Here is a 23,147-nt window from a genome sequence, read left to right on the forward strand (position 1 = left end):
CCAAGATGGTTTTGGTGTCAGTGACTTGTCTTCTTTTCCACTCTTCCTGTTACATCCCTAATAAACCATCAATTTAAACTTAGATTTTTAATAGCCTCTAGGTTGATAATCTAGAGCAGCACAGTTTAATAATATAGCCTCTAGCCACATGTGAGTATTGAGAACTCCAAATGCAGCTAATCCAAGTTAAAATGAGCTGTAAGTGTAGAATACATACTAGATTTTGAAGATAACATAAAAATGTAAACTATTGCACTAATAGTTTCTATACTGCTCACATTTTGAAATATTTTGAATACATTGGATTAAATAAAATTAAATACTATTAAATTTAATTTCACCTGTTTCTTTTTTTATTTTTAAGTGTGGCTATTAGAAAAGCTTAAAATACATATCTAGTGTGCTTTTATTTCCATTATTGTGATCCTTCAGTCCATCATGTAGATCATTTCTTGATGGTAAGCCTGTCTTCTGTTTTTTTTTTCTTTCTTTCTTTTTTTTCTTTTTTCTGAATTCTTGCAGTGCTAAGCAGAATTTTCTGAGGGGAAAACACTAAAAAATGGTGCTTGTTAACTGGTTACTGCTGAACTAACTTCCCCAAAACAACCTTTTTTTTTTTTTAAATGTAATTATTTTAGTTGAAGAATCTACAGATTTCCTGTTGTTAACTATCTCAAAGCCAGATTGCTTTGCCTGGTTCCCCAAGCCTTCTTTAATCCTGTTGCACTTGTCCTAAGTACAATAGTACCCCTGTCTTTCACTCTGTTTTCCAAGCTATTAGAAGTCTTAGTGCTTTGTGAAGGCTGCTACTGCTCAATAGTTCTCTCCCTAGGTTCTCCTCTAATACAAGCCAATCTTCAAGATAGTGCTTAAAAGTTCTACCTCCCACATGATGTTCTTTTCTGTTTATTGGAACTCACCATGATGTCCACCTGGTTATTATTTGTCAGAATTACACTTTAAACTGTAATTTAATTACTCAGCATCTTCACTGCCATTACAATCCAACTTAATTCCACAAATATTTTTTAAACGCTGTACCAAAAATGGGGCTAGGTGAGCAGGAGGATCACCTTTATAAAGGGCCTAGGTTTGGAATTGGCCCTATAAATAAGTATGAGGCACATGCTCCTGCTCATTGCCTTTATTAGCATAGACCTGGGCATAGGCAGGGGCCATGTTTATTCTAATTACATAACCCCCATATTAGAAATTGCTAGTAAGACAGCAGCATGCCAAAACATTTACATGGCCTCATCCAGGGTTCAAATCCCATGAGCTAGGAGTGGAAACTCTGGGGTCTAATCAAAAGTGTCTCCTTAGTTTTCTTTTTCATGAATGAAGAATCACCGTTTATACAGCTTCTTGTTAAAGTGACACCGGCCCATATATGGAAGGCCTTATTGCCAGATGTTTTACACTCTGCAGTCAGACTACTTTGGATTTGAATTTCAACTCCTCCAATGAGTAGCTCATTGTAACCTGGGCAAATTAACCAAATTCCACACCTCACTGTCCTATATGTACAATGACGATAACAATATTAACAAGGTTGTGATAGGGGTTAAATGAATTAATCGTTCATGCTAGCCCTCAGTGTATGTCCCGACAAGCCCATTTCTCTCCCTTACAATGTAAGACTGTCTTGTCTTTTTTTTTTCTTTTTTTTTTCTATGCGTCCCCTCTAGTTTCCAGGGCGGTGCCTGTTTCAAAACTGCAGGTGAATAAACGTGGAATGAACAAACAAACCCACCAGGTCACTTTTATTCCTGCATTTCTCATGCTGCGCCTAATGAGCAAAGCTAAGAAAGCAGGTGAAAGTGGTCTTTTTGTGAAACATCTTCCCTTAACCGGGTTCTACCCGAGGCCCTCAATGACAGGCACCTGTCAAACCCGGGGAAGCTGACAGCCGGCCGCAGCGCTTTCCCGGGATCACCTTGCGCGCAGGGCCTGGCGCGGAGACGCGCTGGTCGGCTTCCCGGGACGTTCTGCGCAGGCGCAGCGCGCCCCACCTCTGCGCTTCTTCCGGCAGCGCCACCCGGAAGTGGCGGCCGGTCCCTTCCTCCCTCCGTCCCCCCCCTCCCTCGTCGGCAGGGGCGGTGCGTGCGGGGCGGTCCGGCGAGGAGGCGGGACACGTCGGCGCTAGAACCACCGGCGCCGCCGCAGCCGCAACTCCTGTTCCATCTGCCGCTTCCTGGGGTGAGTCCGCCCGTGGTCCCGGCGGCGTCAGGTGCGTTCCCCCCGCCGGGCTCCTGCCTGCGTCCGCCGCCGCCGCCGCAGCTGTTCCGGGCTCCCTGCCCCACCGCCGAGATGGCGACGCGCTCCTGCCGGGAGAAGGCTCAGAAGCTGAACGAGCAGCACCAGCTCATCCTGTCCAAGCTGCTGAGGGAGGAGGACAACAAGTACTGCGCCGACTGCGAGGCCAAAGGTAGCGCGGACGTCGCCTTCCCTGGTCCGGGCCTCCCGCCGCCCGTGACCTTCCCGTGGCCGCGGTGCCCGGGCCCGAGCGGCGGCGGCGGCGGCGGCTGCGGCGGCGGCGCCCGGTCGCCCCGGCCCAGAAGGGAGGGCGGGCGCGGGCTGCAGTGGACCTCCACCCTGATGTCCGCCCAGAACGGCGGCGAGGTCAGGCCCACGGACGCGGTCCCAGCCTCTGCTCCTTCCTTTCCGGCCCCGGGGTTGAGCCAGTGCCCGCGTCGCGGAGCTCGGACCCTGCGCCGGGCCGGGCCGGGCCGGGCCGGGCCGGGCCGGGGCGGGGCGGGTCTAGGAGCGCGGACCCGGGTGCCAGCCTGGGCAGTGCTGGGGGTTAAAGGGTTGCCCTTCTCCCACCGTGGCCCACAGGTTCCTCTGTGGGTGAGGCTACCCGTCAGTCTCCTTCCCAGTAACTTCCTCCTCCCTCTCCCGGCGCCGGTGCTCGGTGTTCCAGGTGGAACCTACCTGCCTGCCCACCGACAGCTTCTGGTTCTGCTTCCTGAGAAAGAGGATAGGATGGCGGTCCTTATTGGTGGGCTGTAGTTCTACTGAGTTTGGGAGGGGTCGTCGTCATCATTATTATTAGTAGTAGTAGTAGCCAGATTGAACAGGAATTTTATTACACGAGTCTCTTGGACAGTGTGGGCTTATGCTCCTGAAGATTTTAATCATTAGATTGCCTCTCAACCGCTTATTGGGGGCGAGTATATGAACACAGGTTTGTATGCCCCATAAACGTTCATGGTACATTTTAAAGATTCAGAGATGGGGGGGGGGGGGAATCTAATTTTAATTTGTTCAGTTGGAGGGCTTTCAGCCTCAGCCTTTGGAATAGATGCACTATTTTTAGCCTATATGTTTTGGATTTGGAGATGTGGTTTTATTTAATGTCTTGTAACCAATCTCATGGGAAAAGTTTCAGATTTTTAAGACCAAATCTCTCATGTGGTTAAGGCTCAGAGGTGAGTCCGCCGCCGGGACCACGGGCGGACTCACCCCTAAAGTCTCTTTAGGAAGAGATCTTGCTTATTTGTAAATTGGTGTATTTGTTGATTCGGTGAGAAATAGGTAGTCAGGCAGTCAGTCTTTGAGAATGTCCTTTAAGATTTCTGCATTATTTGACCTAGACTTTTCCTGAAGCTTTACTTTTCTTCCAAAATACTGTACAAATGAGTCACATTTCTGTAGGCTGATGTTTGATTTGACTAAGCCACACAGCATCAGTAAGTTACTGCACTACCATAACAGGTACTGGATTACTGTAACTAGACCATCTTATGAGCATTTTTCAATATAGTAACTTGATTGCACAAACCTTATATTTGGTCTATGTGATGAATTAAAAATGCCTGATTATTGTAGTAACATTTGTTTACCTGATATCATGTGCGTGGTAGTTTTTTTGGGAATACTGTTCTGTATTGAGGCTCAATTGCTCACTCATCACTGCACTAGTAGAACACTGTATTTAGGAAGTAAGGAAGGAGAAAAGAATGACACAGGTGCAGTATCCTGTTATTGATACTACTCTTACTACATCTGTTGAGCAACTGGAGAATAAGAACAGGCAAATGGAGGTGCACTTTCTCCCCGAGGCCTCATTCATGATTCTGTTGGTTATTAGTTGGTGGCACTTTATGGAGCAGTGAGGATTTAGAGCCCCAATCTGATTCATTAGTTTAAAACTTGGGCGGCATGTTGTTCTCCTTTTCCCCCCCCTCTCTTTCAATTCTTTGTCTTTTTTTAAAGATTAAAATATTCTGTTACTTGATTTAATTAATCAAGGAAATGTATATCTCCTTAATTCAGCTGTAAAACATATATATAACTCTTACTGACCTATGAGGATTTGAACCGTGCTCTCTGTAAGGCAAAGTTAAACATTTGACAAGTCTCATCATACTAGTGTCTCGTGCAAATTGAAAGGAAATTAATTAGGAGAAATATTTTAATATCGCTATTTGTCCTTACCCTATAATACGTGTCAACCAAATTCATGATTGACAGTGACAGACAGAAACACATGCATATGATTGGTGCCAGCGAGAGCTTTACTAGTATATGTATTGCACGTGTGTGAGTCAACTTAGCCTTTTATAGATATAGAATAAACTTGCTTAACTAGACTTGCTTTCTGATGTAGTTAAACTTTTTCCAGCCCAGTGAAGTACCCCAACTTCTCTTTCAGGTAATTGTCAGCAACACAGCAGTAAATACAAACACAAAGCAGATTATTATTGTAGATCACGCAGGGAGAACAAAGAGTTAAATATTTAACTGCAGCAGTGTTTGACTATATTCTGCACACTGAGAAAACCTGAAGTTATTTTCAAGGTCCACTATTTCTTTTTTTTTTAGTTCGGTCAAGTTTTTAAATGTTCTAAATCAGTGTTTCCCAAACTTCTCTCATGATGAGAATCACCTGGTGGAGTTGTTAAAACACAGATTCCTGAATCCCAACTAAGAAGTGCTAAACTAGAATTTTTGGGAACATATAGGTAAAATTGTATACTTAACTAGTGCTCTAAGACAGATGTTATATACAGAGCACTAAGTTAGGTATACAATTTTACCTATATGTTCCCAAAAATTCTAGTTTAGCACTTCTTAGTTGGGATTCAGGAATCTGTGTTTTAACAACTCCACCAGGTGATTCTCATCATGAGAGAAGTTTGGGAAACACTGTTCTAAATCTTCCATTTCCTGGCTAATGAAAAGAAAATAGGATTCTACTGAGTCTCTTATCTACCAACTCCAGGACTTCTGTGGGGATCAAATGAGATGAGGCATGTGAAAACACTTCACAAACATTTGGTTAAAGTGTAAAATATTTGCACCTGGCTATAAAGCAAGTCGTGTTCCTGGGCTGAAGAAACTCCGAGGCTAATTGCTAGGGAAAGGAAGTCAGGCGTTGCTATGTGATGTCATCCCGAGTCCACAGCGATTGTGTCAGGCGAGGCTATGGGCTGCATTTTGTGCCATGGGGTCTTGGCAGTGATTTGGTGGGATGTCACTCTGGGGTGGTGGTGGGGCCTGTGTCCCATTTGGGTGAAGCTGAATGTTGGTTTGTCGGTACCAGCCAGGTCTGTGGAGCTGTTTATTTTTAAACTAGAGGTCTGGTGCATGAAATTGTGCACTGGGAGAGAGGGGGTCCTTGAGTCTGGCCTGTGCTCTATTGCAGTCCAGGACCCCTCTCTCCTTACCATGCACCCTGCCTGCTCACTGCTCCTTACTGCTTGGCTCGCTGCTCCTTATTGCTGCCTCGGAGGCGGGAGAGGCTCCTGCCACTGCCTGCTACCCTTGCCATCCATCAAGCCCAGCTTCTGCTGAGCGATGCTCCCCCTGTGGGAGTGCACTGACCACCAGGGGCCAGCTCCTGTATTGAGCGTCTGCCCCCTGGCGGTCAGTGCGCATCATAGGACCGGTTGTTCTGGTTGTTCCGCCGTAATGGTCGTTTTGGCTTATTATATAGATGGCCAGTGCAAGTCATAGAGCTCCTGCATTGAGCATCTTCTCCTGATGGTTAGTGCGCGTTATAGCTACTGGTTGGATGGACACTTAGCCTTTTATATGTATAGAGTAGTACGTGCGCGAGTAACTCGCTGCCACTTGCCTCAGCTGGCCACCCGCCCACAACCACTAGTAGCTTTTGATTGCTCATAGCTCGCTGCTGCATCCTCCTGTAGCTCTTGGCCCATTGCCCTGCCCTCCTGTAGCTCTCCCCCCCTCCTAGCTTGCTGCCCCCCCCCCCCCGCCCCCCTGTAGCTCTCCACCACTTGTAGATTGGTCATGATGTAATGGCATAACTGATAATTAGCATATTCCTCTCATTATATAGGATACTGTACTTGGTTAAATTCAAGTGTTCTCTTGCTGCTGCTGCTACTACTAGTCTTTACACTGCATGAAATAAATTGGTTTTCCCTTCCATTTATTAATAGGAGATCAAAGAAACTTTAAATTGCAATTATCAAAAGTGTTGACTGACTGCCTTATATTCTGACCACTGGGAAAAGTTAATTTAACAAATGAGATTTTTTTGGCAAATCAATGTTTCCTACAAAGATTAGGTATCATGTCAAATACTGTTAAGTGTGCGTTTTGGGTTATGATCCAGAAAGTAGTTAGGGATCTTAGTAGACATGAAACAATGATCAGTTAAATTCTACTCTATGTGTAGACTATAGATTAGTTAGCAATGGAAGAGCTTAGTGTGATCTGGAGATGGTAGAACTTTAAGCTTGGAAGTTAAAAAAATAAACTAATAGCATTACATATATATGTATAAGTTGTATAGTGCTCCCCTCTTGCCAGGTACTGTTGTGAACACTGCATATATTAATTTAATCCTCAAAACAACCTTTTGAGGTAGGTACTATTATCCCACCTTACAAACAAACTGAGGCACACAGAGCATAAGTAGCTTTCTCAATGTTATAGAGCTAGGAAATGATAGAGCGAGACATTTTTTCTTTTTTTAAAAAAAGTTTTTAAAATTGATTTTATTGAGAGAGGGAGAGAGCGACAGAAACATTGATCGGCTGTCTCTCTTATGCCCTCCACTAGGGATCAAGATTGCAAACCAGGCCTGCACCCTGACCAGGAAGTGAACTGGTGACCTCTTTGTGCATGGGATGATGCTCAACCCACTGAGCCTCAACAGCCAGGCAGAGAGCCAGAAATTTTTTCATTGAAAGAAATTTTATTATCTATCTATCTATCTATCTATCTATCTATCTATCTATCTATCTATCTATCTATTTATATATATATATCAGAGAGGAAGAGAGAAAGAAAAAGAGAGAGAGAGAGAGAGAGAGAGAGAGAGAGAGAGAGAGAGAGAGAGAGAGATGGAAACATCAATGATGAGAGAGAATCTTTGATTGGCTGCCTCCTGCATGCCCCCTACTAGGGATCGAGCCTGCAACCTGGACATGTGCCCTTGCCCGGAATTGAACCTAGGATCCTTCAGTCTTCAGGCCAACACTCTAGCTTCTGAGCCAAACCCGTTATGGCTACCTGCTTCTTCACACAAGAAGCTGGATTTTAACATTCTGTGATCTTGTCTTCTTGCAGAAAACAGCTAAAAAGGGCAGGATGATGGAAGATAGTCTCCATCTCATTTTTGCTTTTATTTTTTAAAAATATATTTTTTATTTCAGAGAGAGGGAGAGAGAGACATCAATGATGAGAGAGTCATCTCTCTGCTGTTCCCCACATATCCCACACTGGGGATTGAGCCTGCAACCCAGGCATGTACCCTGACCGGTAATCAAACTGTGACCTCCTGGTTCATAGCTTGATGCTCAACCACTGAGCCATGTCTGCTGGGCTCACATTTGTTCATAAATATTTCATAAATGTATCTAATTGGTATAAACTAATTCTCATTCAGAACTCTTAACTACAATGGAATCTTAGAAAACGTTTTAGCTCTCTATTCTCTGAATACAAGAAGGCACTCCAGAAATAGGGTGGAATAGAGGTTGTGTGATCAGATTAGCAAATCTGCCATGGTTTCTTTTATCAGAATGAATGGAACATCCATATCTTGACCTGAAGAGAACTGGAAAGTCCTCAGTCAGCCAATTTTTGTGTGTCTTTGGTTCTCTCTGTATCTCTGGGTATTTTAAGGGACTCTTCATGCCTGCTTTATTCTTTATTGAGTACTTTGCTTACTTGTTGATTCGCTTGCCATATACTTCCTTAGCTCCTAAGTCTATGTGAACTGCTATTTGCCTTCCTATAGGTGGTTGTCTCTTTTTTTGGGGGTAATATTTCATATTCCTGGTAGATGATTTGGCCCACCTCTGGTCATTTTGGCTTGGAGGCAGGAGGACTGCAATAATCGCAAGTAGTTTTCTGTGGCCTAGATCAGGCAAGTTTTTTAAGAAGGAGGTGTGGTGAAATAAGTTAGTGAAAGAATCACATGAAATAAGTTAGTGAAAGAATCACATTTGTGGAATCTAATGGACAAAATAAGCTGATGAACAAAGGAGATCCAGAAACATAGAGCCTCAGAGGGAAGATGGGAGTGGGTGGGGAGGGACCAACCAAAGAATTTATATGCATACTAGTATATGCAGAATCCTTGGATCAAGACAATGGTGTGATGAAGTCCTGGAGTGCAGGGTGGTGGGCATACGAGGTAGAGGGGGTCAGTGGGGAAAAAAAAGGGGAGATCTATAATACTTTCAACAATAAATATAAACTTAAAGAAAGAAGGAAGTGTGGCATAAATAGTTAATATATCAATGCAATATTTAGAGGAAAATTTGATTCAAAACAGAGATATATCAGTTGGTTTCCTCCACTCCTACTGGGGCCAGGGTTTGAACCTGCAGCGTAGGTTTCCTTGATCAGGAACTGAACCCGAGACCCTTTGATGTGCGGGGCCTACACTCTGCCCACTGAGCATCTCTGGCCAGGCTATGGGCATTTACTTTCTAATTTTTGTGGTTACAAACAGCGCACAACTATTTCCTCAGAATAAAATCTGTTATGTGAAAGATGTATGGTAGAGTATATCTGTTAAAGCTTGTTTGATTTGTACTACCTGGTATTGGAGCCAGTTTACCTTCCTACTGCTAGTGAATAAAATCTGGTTGACTCTGTACCCAACCTGTCACTGGGTATTCATGTTAAGTGTTTTTTTGTTTTATTTTGTTTTGTTTTTAAATCTTTACTCACTCAAGGATATGTTTATTTGTTTTAGATAGGGGAAAGGGGGAGATGGGGGCGGGAGAGAGAGAGAGAGAGAGAGAGAGAGAGAGAGAGAGAGAGAGAGAGAGAGAGAGAGAGAGAGAGAGAGAAGGGAAGGAGAGAAGGAAGGAAGAAAGGAAGGAAGGAGAGAAGGAGGGAGGGAGAGAGAAACATGGATGAGAGAGAGAAACATTGATCAGTTGCCTCTTGCACCCGCCCTGACTGGGGATTGAATCCATAACCTCGATATGTGCCCTCACTTGGAATCAAACCCCACAAATTTTTGGTGTATGGGATGTCTCTCTAACCAACTGAGCTACCTGGCCAGGGCTGGGCATTCATGTTTTTAAAAAGTTTCTTTAATATAGTTGATGCACATGGTATCACACTGTATTTTGTATTTCTTGATACTCTCCAATATGCTTATTGGTCATTTCCCTTTTTTTAATGATTTGTCCCTTCAATTTGGGGGCAATGATGGACTAGCTTTTTCACATCTCTTGGCTAGTCACATTGGACCATAATACAAAATTCCAGACAGCATTGATTCCTCTGCTAGGCCACACCATTCAATCCTAGATTCCGTAAACCCACAAATAAGTGATGCCTGAGCATTTTGGATAGATTTTCAGTCTCTGATCTACATTTTTTTTTTTTTGTAACTATAAAATGATAGAAAGTTTAGAGATAAAAGAGACCAGGCATGGTATCTGGTCTAATCTCCTATTAGAGAGATGAAGCAGATCAAGAGAGGTTAAATTACTTGCTCAAAGTTGTGTCAAAGTTATCTGGAAACCTATCTGTTGCTTTGTGCACCCACAAATGAGTATCACCCTTGTAAAAGGTCACTTTAGCCCTAGCCGGTTTGATTCAGTGGATAGAGCATTGACCTGTGGACCAAAGGATCCCAGGTTCAATTTCAGTCAAGGGCACATACCTTGTTGCAGGCTTCTCCCTGGACCTGTCCCAATTGGTGTGTTTCTCTCACTTCGATATTACTCTTTCCCTCTTTCTTCCACTCTCCCTAAAAATCAATAGAAAAATATCCTTGGGTGAGGATTAACAAAACAAACAAACAAATAAATAAATTTTAAAAATCACTTTAAGCTTTTTATATTTTTAAATTTGCTTTACATTCAGCCTTGTACACAGTGAGAAAAGAGATAAATTCTGGGTTTTTATATATAACCAAATCTGTATAATGGCAGAATATTAAATTAATAATCAGAGTGAGGAATGATTACACATAAAGTATTTACTTAATCAGTTTATTTAAACAGATTGGTCAATAGTGTAAACATGTTTTAAAACTTGGAATGCTGTTTATTGGAGGTGTTAACTAGAAGCAAATGTTATCATGAAAACTGTAAATAGTGTGGAGCATAGCTTAAAAGTGAGGGTTGTTTGTAAATATTGTCCAGCCTAGTTTAAAAGAGAGAGGCATTTGTAAATATTGGATATCTTTGGGCTTGAGAGAAAAATTTGCAAATAGACCAGCCTGTTTGTGAAAGAGTAAACAAAATAAAGGAAATTTGTAATGTGCTTGCTTAAACTTTGAACTTGTAAAGCCAATTTTTGAATGATGCTAAACCCCTGAACAGAGAAATAGGTTTGACAGGGCTTAAACTTTAGGACAGTTAGGTGAAACAAGGGTTATTGATTATTAAAATTAAGCTTTATTTCATTTTTTCCTTTTTTACCATGCTGATCAGTAAATTCTTAAATGATTACCATTGTTTAACATCTTTGCCAAAGTAAATCAGCATTTAAAAAATAGCAGGGGAATGTTTTCCCCTTAAGAACCTTTTAAGTTTTCAATATCCTTATATTTTGAATTTATTTATGTATCTTTTTTCTTCCCAAGTTTAAGGGAGGACTAGAATAAAAATATGGTTATGTAATATATAATAACATATTATTTCTTCCCTCAATTGACTGATTACTGCTCTGTTGTTTTTGAGAGGCTACTGGTTAAGTAGCAAAAGCATGGACTTTGTGAAGGTGATTGCTCGGGATTAAAACTGCAGTTTTCCCATTGCTGATTTTTCCTCCCTCCCTCCCTCCCTCCCTCCCTCCCTCCCTCCCTCCCTCCCTCCCACTTTCCTTCTCCTCTTTCTCTCTTTTTCCTCCTTCCTTCTTTGAGGTGGGAGTGTGCTATTTAAACTTAAGCCTCATGTCATTACATGTAAAATGGCCATACCTGTGTCACAGGGATGTGAGAATTAACTGAGCTTGTTAAGTAATGTCTGGAACAAAGTAGCATTTGATAATTATGTCAGGTTTCTCCTCTTTTTAAGCACTTAGTCATTTCTTTGCAGGAAGCATTTGTGAATTATATTTTGTTTGGTAACCTATGTAATTGAACAGATTTTGAGACTAGATCCACACAAGAATACTTTTTTGGAAGGTTCAGGAAAAAGTAGTCTCTCCCCCCCCCCCCCTCATATATATATATATATATATATATATATATATATATATATATACATACACACACACACACACACACACATATATATGTATATATGTATATATGTATATATGTATATATGTATGTTTTAGAGGCCCAGTGCACAAAATTCGTGCACGGGGGGACCCTCAGTCCAACCTGCACCCTCTACAATCCAGGAGCTCTCAGGGGATGTCCTGCTGATGGCTTAGGCCCACTCCCATGGTTCTCTGCTCTCTGCGGGCCTGGAGGTTTTGCTGCAGCCATGGAGATGAAGCCCCATGCCTTGCTGTCCACTTTCTGCCTACTGCTGCCATGCCCCATGCAAAGAAAGCCCCAATGCCCTGCAGTGTGGTCTGCCAGAACACACACTAAGGAAGCCCCCGTGCCCTGTTGTCTGGGCTTTGTCTGTGGGGCCTGGGGGTGTTCCTGCTGCCACCTTGCTAAGGAAGCCCCCATGCCCTGCTGTCTGGGCTCTGTCTTCTGGGCCTGTGTGTGTTCCCGCAGCCTCTGCACTAAGGAAGCCCCCAAGCCCTGCTGTCTGGGCTCTGTCTTCCATGTCGGGGGTCTTCCCCGGAGCTGAAGAAGCTCCCAAGGTCTGCTGTCCAGGCTCTGACTGCTGGCCCTGGGGCTTCCCCGCTGCCACCACGCTAAGGAAGCCCCATGCTTGGCTATCCTGGCTCTGTCTGCAGGGCCTGGGGCTTCCTCACTGCTGCTGTGCTAAGGAAGCCCTCAAGCCCTGCTGTCTGGGCTCTGTCTGCCAGGCCTGTGTTCTCACCTCTGCAGCATAAGCTTCCATGCCCTGCTGTCTGGGCTCTGTCTGCCGGGCCTGGGGCTTCCCCGCTGCCGCCTCGCTAAGGAAGCCCCCAAGCTCTGCTATCTGGGCTCTTTCTGCCATGTCTGGGGTCGGATCCAGCCTTGCTGCTTGGCCCCCACAAACCTGGCAGGGCTGACAGGCCCAGACACTGCAGCAGTGGTGGAACAGGGAGACTGGATCCGCCCCAGGCCCCAGACAGCAGGGCTTGGGAACTTCCTTAGTGTGTGTGTGTGTGTATCTGCTGTTCCACTAGAGCAGACATTAGGAAAAGGTATGAGAGGTATGCAACGGAAGCCCTGTCCTGCCCTTTAGGAGTCTTGCCTTAAGGAGACAGATAGTCCACAAGCACAGAGTACATTCTGAATACCTGAATGGAAAGAATAGTGCAAGCATTAAGTGTTACAGAAGTTCAGAGAAAGTTGAAATTACCGGGTGGAAGTTGGGGGAAGCCTTTTAATATAAGAGGTAGTTCTTGAGGAAGAGTAGAATCAAACTTAAAGGAGAAGAGTGGCAAAATTATTCTAGGTAGGGAGAAGCTGGTAAACAGGTTAGTGCAGTAGTCAGCAAACTCATTAGTCAACAGAGCCAAATATCAGCAGTACAACGATGGAAATTTTTTTTGAGAACCAAATTTTTTAAAATTAAACTTCAACTAATACTGCTTCTTCAAAATAGACTTGCCCAGGCCGTGGTATTTTGTGGAAGAGCCACACTCAAGGGGCCAAAGAGCTGCATGTGGCTCTCAAGCCGCAGTTTGCTGACCAGGGAGTTAGTGCATAGGATTTTTGCACATGCTTTTTACTAGTACATTCCTGGAGGCAGGTATAAGGGGATATAAGGCAGAAATTTAGGGGAGGGGGAATAGACAGGGGAGTGATTGTCGATTTGGGAGTTGTCTTCATGGAAATGTTTGCTAAAGCCATGAGTGGATTAGACACTTGTAGATCAGAGAGTCTGTGACCAAAATGGTAGGAAGTAAAATCATTGAAGGAATTAAATGGAGTCCTGGAATACTGCAAGGAAAACTAGAACACAAGAGCCTCAGGACAAGTGTGTTGTAAGAAATGGTTATAGTCAGGAAAATTAAATGCAATAGGGAGGTAAAAGGGACTAGAAAAGGGCATTTTATTTTGGTAGACCTTAAAACTATTTTCTAAGCTCTTAAGAAAGACTTTTGTGAAACTGAACTCATCTGCTTCTAGCCTGTTTTTACCTGCTGTGCATAGTCAAAGTGAATCCTCAGTATGTTGGCACCATTTCTCAAGTTTTCTCAGGCAAAACTTTGCGTTTTTTTTTTGTTTGTTTGTTTGTTTTTTTGTTTGTTTGTTTTTAGCACCTTTACCACATTTCATTACTTGTTCTGTTTCCTGCATTTAGTTTACTTTTGAACTGAATGCTTTATTTTCCCATGGAATTCGGACAACTTTTATACTCTGTGATGAAGTATGTATAATTTATTTTGCATCTCAAGGAGTATTGTTAATATATATGTAAATGGCCTTGATAATAAGGCTTGGGTGACATTTTGTTTGCCAGGGTTATTTTGTTTTTATAGTTAACTCTTGGATAAACCGATAAAATTGACAAAAACTGGTTTTGGGGAGAACTGTCAGTTTAATTTTGAAAAGTATACATTTATTTTTAGCATATCCTCTCTTATTTTCAAAAAGTACAATTACTTTTGTGAAAGTGAATATACTATGTCTTTAGATTGAGTACAATTGGACTAAATATTAAATTGGCATGTTTATAACATATCTGCCCTCTGCTGGTGAAAATGCATTATTACTCTTAATACAGTACCTTCAGTGATTTTTAAAAAATATATATTGAATTTTTACAGAGAGGAAGAGAGAGGGATAGAGAGCTAGAAATATCGATGAGAGAGAAACATTGATCAGCTGCCTCTTGCACACCCCCCACAACCAAGATACATGTCCTTGACCGGAATCGAACCTGGGACCTTTCAGTTCGCAGGCTGATGCTCTATCCACTGAGCCAAACCGGTTTTGGCACCTTCAGTGATTTCTTTGAATCAAATAATACTCTATAATATTATAGAGTGACCATAAAATTAAACTTGGGAAAAATACCTTTATTGTTTGAAAGGAATATATTTTTTTAGGGCAGCCCTGCACAATGAATTATTATGCCCAAACAGCTATGGCTGAGAAATATTATATTGACTTATTATTACACTGATGATGATTATATACTAGAGGCCCGGTGCATGAAGATTCGTACAAGAATGGGCCTTCCTCCCTCTGGCTGCTGGCACTGCCTTTGCTCTGGCTGGAGCCACCTTTTCGTCTTCCTAAGCTGCCCAGAGGCCCTGAGCTTCTGGGGCAATGCAGAATGCTTATGTCCTGCCCTACCTCCTGCCACTCGGTGCCTGTGTATGCAAATTAATCTGCCAGCTTTGTTGAGTTAATTTGCATACACTTGATTGGCTGGTGAGCATTGCAAAGGTATGGTCAATTTGCATCTTTCTCTTTTATTAGTGTAGATTATATGTGTGTTTGTGTGTATTATTTTTGAATTTTTCTGTAAGTTCTAAATCTGCTCTGTTCAACGTGGTATGTGATAGCCACTAGTCATATGTGGCTATTTAATTGAAGTTAAATATTCAGTTCCTTCATTCCACTAGCCTCATATCAAGGCTTAATAGCCATACATGGCTAGTTGCTACTGTGACTATCACAGAAAGTTCAAATTTTTAAATTTTATTTAAGGATTATTATTTTCATGAAGTAATCATTGTTCTTGAGTTTGAAATGAATTTTTTTCCACTTACCTTTTTAATATAAAATCAATTTATTAATAACCCCAATTAACTTAGTAAGAGAATTTGTTTAGAAGGATTTTAGTTAAGATTTCTTGTTACTATATAATTTACTGTACCTTACATATATTTATTACCAGATAATTACAGTATATAGTTTTCTCAATGTAGAACATTGAGCATTTCTAGTGTGTTTTTTTTTGCTTTGCTTTGAAGATTAAAGTTATTAGTAACTTAAAAATATGGCCATATTTTTTTCTGTGCTGTTTAATTAAGGTAATAGCTTCTTCCTCTTTTTGGTGCATGTTTGGGATGAAAAGAGAGAAACAAAGACTTTATGACAGTATAAATCATATAATATATGTTGGTTGATTAAAAAAAACAAGACACTTTTCACAGCTACCTCTAATGGTAACATCTTGAGAAATGATAGCACAATATCTTAATCTGGATTTTGACGTGATGAGATCTATTTATTTTACAGTGACTTCTACAGTTTTACTTCTACTCACACATATGTATATATTTATGTCATTAGTTCTTATACAGTTTTATCACATCTGCCACCATGGTAAAAATGTAGTACAGTTCCATAACCACTAGAATCTCTTGTGTTGCCTTCTTATAGTCACACACACCTTCCTCTCATTCCTCCCCACCTACTCTCTTTCCCCAATCTGTTTTCCACTTCTAAAATTTTTTCATTTCAAAATCCTCCGATATAATAAAAGTATAATATGCAAATCAACTAAAAAGCAGAACATCTGGTTGCTATAAAGTGCACTGTCCAACAGGGGCAGACCCTCAACTTAGGAGCTGCCCCCTAGTGGTCAGTGTGCTCACACAGGGGGAGCGTGCCCTGAGCTGGGCTCACCTCCGTGGTGGTGCTAAGGATGTCCAACTGCTGGAAACAGACATCCTCTGAGGGCTCTTGGACTGTGAGAGGGCCTAGGCCAGGCTGAGGGACTTGCTCCCCCCACCCCCGAGTGCACGAATCTCGTGCACTAGGCCTCTAGTTGTTATATAAATGGAATTATATGATACTTTTGAAATTGACTTTATTATTCAGTGTAATTCTTTGGAGACTTATTCATTTTGAATGTATTAATGGTTACCTTTTTGATAATAAGTAGAATTTTATGGTATGTATATATCTATGTACCATAGTTTAGTCATTTACGTAGTGAAAGGACCTCTGGGCCATTTCTACAATAGTTTTTGACTATTACAAATAGAGCTCTGCATTTATGTACAGGTTTTCATTTGCCCATAAGCTTTTATTTCTCTGGTAAATGCCCGTTAGTGCAATTGCTGGGTTTTATGGTAATTGCAAATTTAGAATCACAAAATTGCCAAACATTTCCAAAATGGCTGTAGTATTTTACATTTCTACAAGTAATACATGAGTGATCCAATGTCTCTACATCTTTGCCAGCATTTGGTGTTGTCACCATTTTTTATTTTAGTCATTTTTTTAGGTGTGTAATGGTAGTGATGCTGGTTTTGATTTGTATTTTCCTACTGACTAATGGTGTTGAGTATCTTTTCATGTGCTTATTTTCCATCTGTAATATCCTCTAAAGTGAAATATCTGTTAGTCTTTCATTTTTTAATGGCTTTCAATAATTTTTTGTCTTTCAGTTACAGTTGACATACAATATTATATTCGTTTCAGGTGTACAACCCAGCGATAAGACATTACATAACTTATCAAGTATCATCCTGATAAATCTAGTACACATCTGACACCATATATTGTTGTTACAGTATTATTGACAATATGCTTTATAGCATACTTTACATCCCTATGACAATTCTGTAACTACCAATTTTTACTTTTTAAAAAATGTATGTTTTTACTGATTTCAGAGAGAGGAAGGGAGAGGGAAAGAAGGAGAGAAGCATCAATGATAGAATCATTAATTGGCTGCCTCCTGCATGCTTCCTACTGGGGATTGAGCCCACAACCCAGGCATTGCCCTGACCAGGAATCAAAGGATGCTACAGTCAATTGAGTCACACCCTTCAGGGCCCAATTTGTATTTGTTAATTCCTTCATCTTTTTCACTCTTCCCCTAACTCCCCGCCCATCTTAAAGAAGATCCTGTGACATTTCTTGTGATACTGGTTTGATGGTGATGAACTCCTTTAGCTTTTTCTTATCTGGGAAACTCTTTATCTGTTTTTTTTTAGTTCTAAATGGTAGCTTTGCTGGGTAGAGTAATCTTGGTTATGGGTTCTTGCTTTACATGACTTTGGATATTTCATGCCAGTCCATTCTGGCCTGCAAAGTTTCTGTTGAGAAATTAGCTCACAGTCTTATGGGAGCTCCCTTGTGATAACTACTTCTCTCTTGATGTCTTTAAGGTTTTCTCTTTGTCTATTTGACTTTATTACCCAGTGTAATTCTTTGGAGGTTTATTCATTTTGCATGTATTATAGTTCTTACCTTTGTGATAATAAGTAGAATTATTGATATTTTAATTATGATGTGTCTTGTTATGGGCCTCTGTGGGTTCATCTTGTTTGGGACTTTCTGCGCTTCCTGGACTTGTATATCTATTTCCTTCACCAGGTTAGGAAAGTTTTCGGTCATTTTTTTTCGTATAGCTTTTTTGTTTTTTTTTGTTTTTTAATCTTCACTGGGGTATATTTTTTCTTATTGATTTTTAGAGAGAGTAGAAGGGAGGAGTAGGGGAGATAAGAGAGAGAGGAAAAACATTGATGTGAGAGAGCCACATCTGTTGGTTGCCTTCTACACTCACCCCAACTGGGCTAGGGAACCTGCAACTCAGGTATGTGCCCTCAACTGGAATATAACCCTGGCCCTTCGGTTCACAGGCCAGTACTCTTACCACTGAGCCAAGCCAGCCAGAGCTTTCACAAAGGTTTTTAGTTCCTTGCTCTCTCTTCTCCTTCTGGCACCCCCGTGATGAAAATACTGGTGTGCTTAAAGTTGTCCCAGCAGCTCCTTATACTATCCTCTTTTTAAAATTCATTTTTCTGTTTGCTGTTTTAATTGGGTGTTTTCTGCTTCTTTGCTTTTCACACCTCTGATTTGATTCTCTTCATCTTCTACTCCACTATTGATTCCCTGAAATGTATTCTTCATTTTGGTTAATGTGTTCCTTTATTTCTGATGGGTTCTTTTTTTCTGTTTCCTATCTGTTTGTTGAAATTCTCACTGAGATCATTGAGGATCCTTATAACCAATGTTTTGATCTCTGCATCTAGAAGATTGCTTGTCTCCATTTTATTTAGTTCTTTTTTCTGGAGTTTTCTTTCACTTGGGATGTGTTTATCTCCTTATTTTGTCAGCCTCCCTATATTGGTTTCTATATATTAAGTAAAGTTACTGTGTCTTTTGGGCATGGCAAAGTGGCCTTCTATAGTAGGAGCTCTGTAGGGTCCAGTGGCACAGCCTCCCCAATCGCCCATACTGGGCACTGTGGGTGTGCCGCCCATAAACTGTGTATACTCTTCTGTTGTAGTTAAACCTTGATTTCTGTTGGCACATCAATGTAAGAGATTTACTCCAGGCAGATTGGCTGCAAGGACTGGCTGTGATCACTATGGAGTATCAGCTGGACTTACTTCAGCGGGACTCTGGTGCCCACTGAGTTTTTTACTTGTGGAGGTGGTTGTGTGGTACTTCAACATGGTGCAGAACTGTCCACTGGGTGCACTGGCTCTGGGGCTTCCTAGGAGGTTCAGGCTAAGGTTAACTGCCATTTGTGTCTTGCCTGGGGTCACCTGGCTTGAGCTACAAAGTGACCTGCAGATGGCTGCTACTTTTGCTGTGAACCAAGTTGCACTAGTGGCAGGCCTGGAGCCACTTAGGAAGAGATACATGGCACCTGAGGCCAGATGGTGCTTGTTTGAGAGATTTTAGGAAAGTCTGAAGCATAAAACAAGACAGGCCGTTTGTATGGAAAAGCCACTGGAAACAGCAAGTTGGGTGGGGCGAGGTCTCAGGGAAGTATCAGGGTGGGGCCAACAATGTTAGCCAGGCTGATGGGAGACAGATATGGTGCTTTCCTGCTGGCTCTGTGGGAGGAGGCTTAGAAAAGGAACAGTGGCATCTGCCAGAACTTTTGTCTGGGAGAAAGCTGTTCTGGCTCTCCTCAGTCTCACTCAGTCGCATTCCCACTGGTTATTTTTACAGCCAGAAGTTATGGGGACTTCTCTTCCTGGTACTGAAACCCTGGGCTGGGTAGGGCCTGGTGTGGGGCTGGGACCAACTCCTCAGGAGGGACCTCTGCTGCCAAGATACTCCTCCAGATTTTTAACTTCTACAAATGGGTGTGGGACCAGTCCATTCACCATCTCTGCCTCTCCTACCAGTTTTGGTGTGGTTTCTTTATATCCTTAATTATAGGATTCCTGTTCAGCTAGATTTCAGGAGATTCTGAATGATGATTTTTCTGTAGTTTAGTTGTAATTTCAATGTGGTTGTGGGAGGATTGTAGTACCATATTTACCTACTTCTCCATCTTAACCAATGGTTTAATCTCCAGTCTTTCATTTTCTAGTTGGATTTTTTTCTCTGTTGATTAAAAAAAAAAAAAAAAAAAAACTTTTTAAGAGCAATTTTAGGTTCACAGTAGTATTGAGTAAAAGGTACAATGATTTCCCACATGGATAGCCTCCTTTGTTGTCAAAATACTGTTGAGTTTTGAAAGTGCTTATATATTCTACATACTAGTCCTTTGTCAGATATATACAAATATTTTCTACTCTAGTTTGTCTTTTTTTTTGTTTTAACCTGAGGAGATATATATATATATATACACACACACATACATATACATATACATACACACACATATATATGTATGTATGTATATGTATATATATTATATATTATATAGAGAGAGAATGAAGGGGAGGTGAGAGAGGGCATACGTGCATGAGAAACATTGATGTGAGAGAGACAGTTGACTGGTTGCCTTCCATTTGCACCCCGAACTGGCCAGGGATGGAGCCTGTAATCAAGGTACCTGGCCTTGACTGGGAATTGAATCTGCGATCCTTTGGCTGATGCTCTAAATACTGAGCCAAACTGTCTAAGACTGTAGCTTTTCTTTATATAATCGTCACGTCTTTTATAGATTAAATTTTTTAATTTTTATGAGGTCCAACTTACTGATTTCTCCTTTTATAAAAACTTTTTCTTTTATGGTTTGGCAAGTCTGAGAACACAAATCCCGAAATTTTCTTTCCATGTTGTTTCCTAAAAGTTTTATAGTTCAGTATTTATGGCTGGGATCTACTTTGACGTGTTTTTTGTATATGATACAAGGTATAGATCAAAGTTAATTCTTTTTTTAATGTATGGATATTCAATTCTTTCAGCAACATTTTCTGAGAAGATTATTTTTTTCTTCCCTGAAATTGACTTTCAGAAATTGATTGTTTGTCTGGGAATATTTCTGGATTTCATTATGTACAATTGATTTATCTTCATGCCATTGTTACAGTGTCTATCATGCTGTCTTTATAAGTCTTGAAGTCAGGTAGTATAAAGTCCTTCAACTTTGTTATTTTTCAGAGTGTTTTTGCTATTCTAGCTTCCTTGAACTTCTTTATGAATTTTAGATTCAGTTTGTTATTTTCTACAAAGTAATCTTCTGGGATGTTAATTTGAATTGCTTTGAGCCTGTATATCCGTTTAGGAGAGAATTAACATATTTTACAATAGAGAGTAATCCATAAACCAAGTATATCTCAGCATTTATTTAGATCAGATGTAACTTCTCTCACAATATTTTATAGTTTTCAGTGTAGAGGTCTCGTCATTTTTATTTCTAAGTAGTTTTTATTTTTAAATATTATTGTAATGGTATTTTTTAAATTTCAGCTTCTGATTGTTGGAATATGCATATTCATCTTTTGTCCTGCAACCTTGATAACTCATATATTTGTTTTAGTAGCTTTTTTGTAGATCCTATAAGATCTTCTACTTAGCTGATGTCATCTTAAAAAATGACAATTTTTTACTTTTTCTAATTTGGATGCTTTTATTTCCTTTTCCTAACTTTATTTCACTAGCTAGAACCTTCAGTAAAATAGAAGTGGTGAGAATGGACTTGATTGTCTGCTTAAATATGATGTTAGCTAGAGGTTTTTCATAGAATATTTTTATAAAGTTGAAGAAGTTCCCTTCTAACCAGTTTGCTGAGTTTTGGATTTTTAAAATATCAGAAATGGATGTTGGACTTTATCAAATTTTTTTGTTTTGTTTTGTTTTTGCATCTATTAAGATCATGTCCCCCCCCCCCCCCTTTTTTTTTTCTTTCTCTTTAATCTATTTTTACTGACTTCAGAGAGGGAGAGATAGAAACATCAATGATGAGAGATAATCATTGATTGGCTATCTCCTACAAATACCCCCACTGGAGATCGAGCCTGAAACCCACGTACCTACTCCAACTAGGAATTGAACCGTGGCCGCCTCATTCATGCCACCTAGCCACACCAGCCAGGCTTTTTTTTTTTTTTTTTTTTTTTTTTTTCTTATGTAGTTTTGCTTTTATAGCTCTGTAATATAATGAATTACATTGATTTTGCATGTTAAACTAACCTTGCGCCAAAAGCGGTTTGGCTCAGTGTAGAGCGTTGGTCTGCGGACTGAAAGGTCCCAGGTTCGATTCCGGTCAGGGGCATGTATGTTGGTTGCGGGCACATTCCTGGTAGGAGGTGTGCAAGAGGCAGCTGGTCAATGTTTCTCTCTCATCGACGTTTCTAGCTCTCTATCTCTCTCCCTGCCTCTCTGTAAAAAATCAATAAAATATATTTAAAAAACAAACAAACAAACAAACAAAGAAAAAAAAACCTTGGATTACCGTATCTAATGTGCCATGAATGATTAAGTTTTTTAGTCTGGCTGATGGGCACACACATATTCCTGACTGTTCTGAGCTTTAAGATTGTTTCATTTGCCGAGACTGGTTTGGCTCAGTGGATAGAGCGTCGGCTTGGGGACTGAAGGGCCCCGGGTTCGATTCCGGTCAAGGGCATGTACCTTAGTTGCGGGCATATCCCCAGTAGGGGGTGTGCAAGAGGCAGCTGATCGATGCCTCTGTCTCATCGATGTTTCTAGCTTTCTATCTCTCTCCCTTACTCTCTGTACAAAATCAATAAAATATATTAAAAAAAAAAAAAAAAAGGTTGTTTCATTTGTTTTGAGTGGTTCTTTCTCTACCTTTTTTCAGTTTCTTGTATGTAACGGTTAATAATGCGATTTTTTCCCAATAGATGGAGTTACACATATGTTGATATATATGTGGTTAGATATGCTATTTTGTTGTATTGACAACAAGCTTCAAAACTTTATGTCAAATTTTCTGAAGGTGTTAACATCATAGGTATCTTTACACTTAAAAATGTTGAATTTCGTGCAGAAAAAAAAAAGATCATTTGCAGGAAGTTTTAATACATTACTTTATTTTGAAGAAAAGTACTGCTGAAAGTTATATACTTTGGGAAGCTTATGGTGAACATGCTCCATCTCAAGATACTTGTGAACACTGATTTAAACGTTTTAAAAGTGACTATTTCAATGTGAAAGACAAAAAAACGTCCAGGTCAACCAAAAAAGTTTGAAGATCAACAATTACAAGCATTATTGGATGAAGATGCATGTCAAACTCAAAAACAACTTGCAGAAAGATTAAACGTTGCTCAGCAAATAATTTCCGATAGTTTACAAGCAATGGGAAAGATTTTAAAGAAAGAAAAATGGGTGCTACATCAACTGAACAAAGACAAATGGAAAACTGAAAAGTCCAGCACGAAAAAAAATCTGTTTGGCTTCCAATTGTGACTGGCGATGAAAAGTGATTTTGAGAATCCCAAATGCACAAAATCATGGTTTGATCCTTATCAACCATCAACATCTACTGCAAGGCCAAATCGCTTTGGAAAGA

General features: G+C 40.8%; 1 protein-coding gene across 3 annotated transcripts in view; it reads left to right on the forward strand.

Moving 5' to 3' along the window:
• The first annotated feature begins 2,048 nt into the window (after positions 1-2,048).
• The window catches only part of SMAP1 (small ArfGAP 1), a 101,749-nt gene continuing 80,650 nt past the window's right edge, over positions 2,049-23,147 (forward strand). For 2 of the 3 annotated variants that reach the window (XM_084890405.1, XM_084890406.1), the window contains exon 1: positions 2,075-2,428. In XM_084890405.1, coding sequence (XP_084746531.1) covers positions 2,311-2,428 — 118 coding nt within the window. In that variant the 5' untranslated portion in view covers positions 2,075-2,310. Of the gene's footprint in view, positions 2,429-23,147 lie in introns of all 3 variants that reach the window. The other variant, XM_084890404.1, reaches the window with a different exon arrangement.

This window comes from Pipistrellus hanaki (genome assembly GCF_964339955.1).
Source record: "Pipistrellus hanaki genome assembly, chromosome: 7".
NCBI lineage: Eukaryota > Metazoa > Chordata > Mammalia > Chiroptera > Vespertilionidae > Pipistrellus > Pipistrellus hanaki.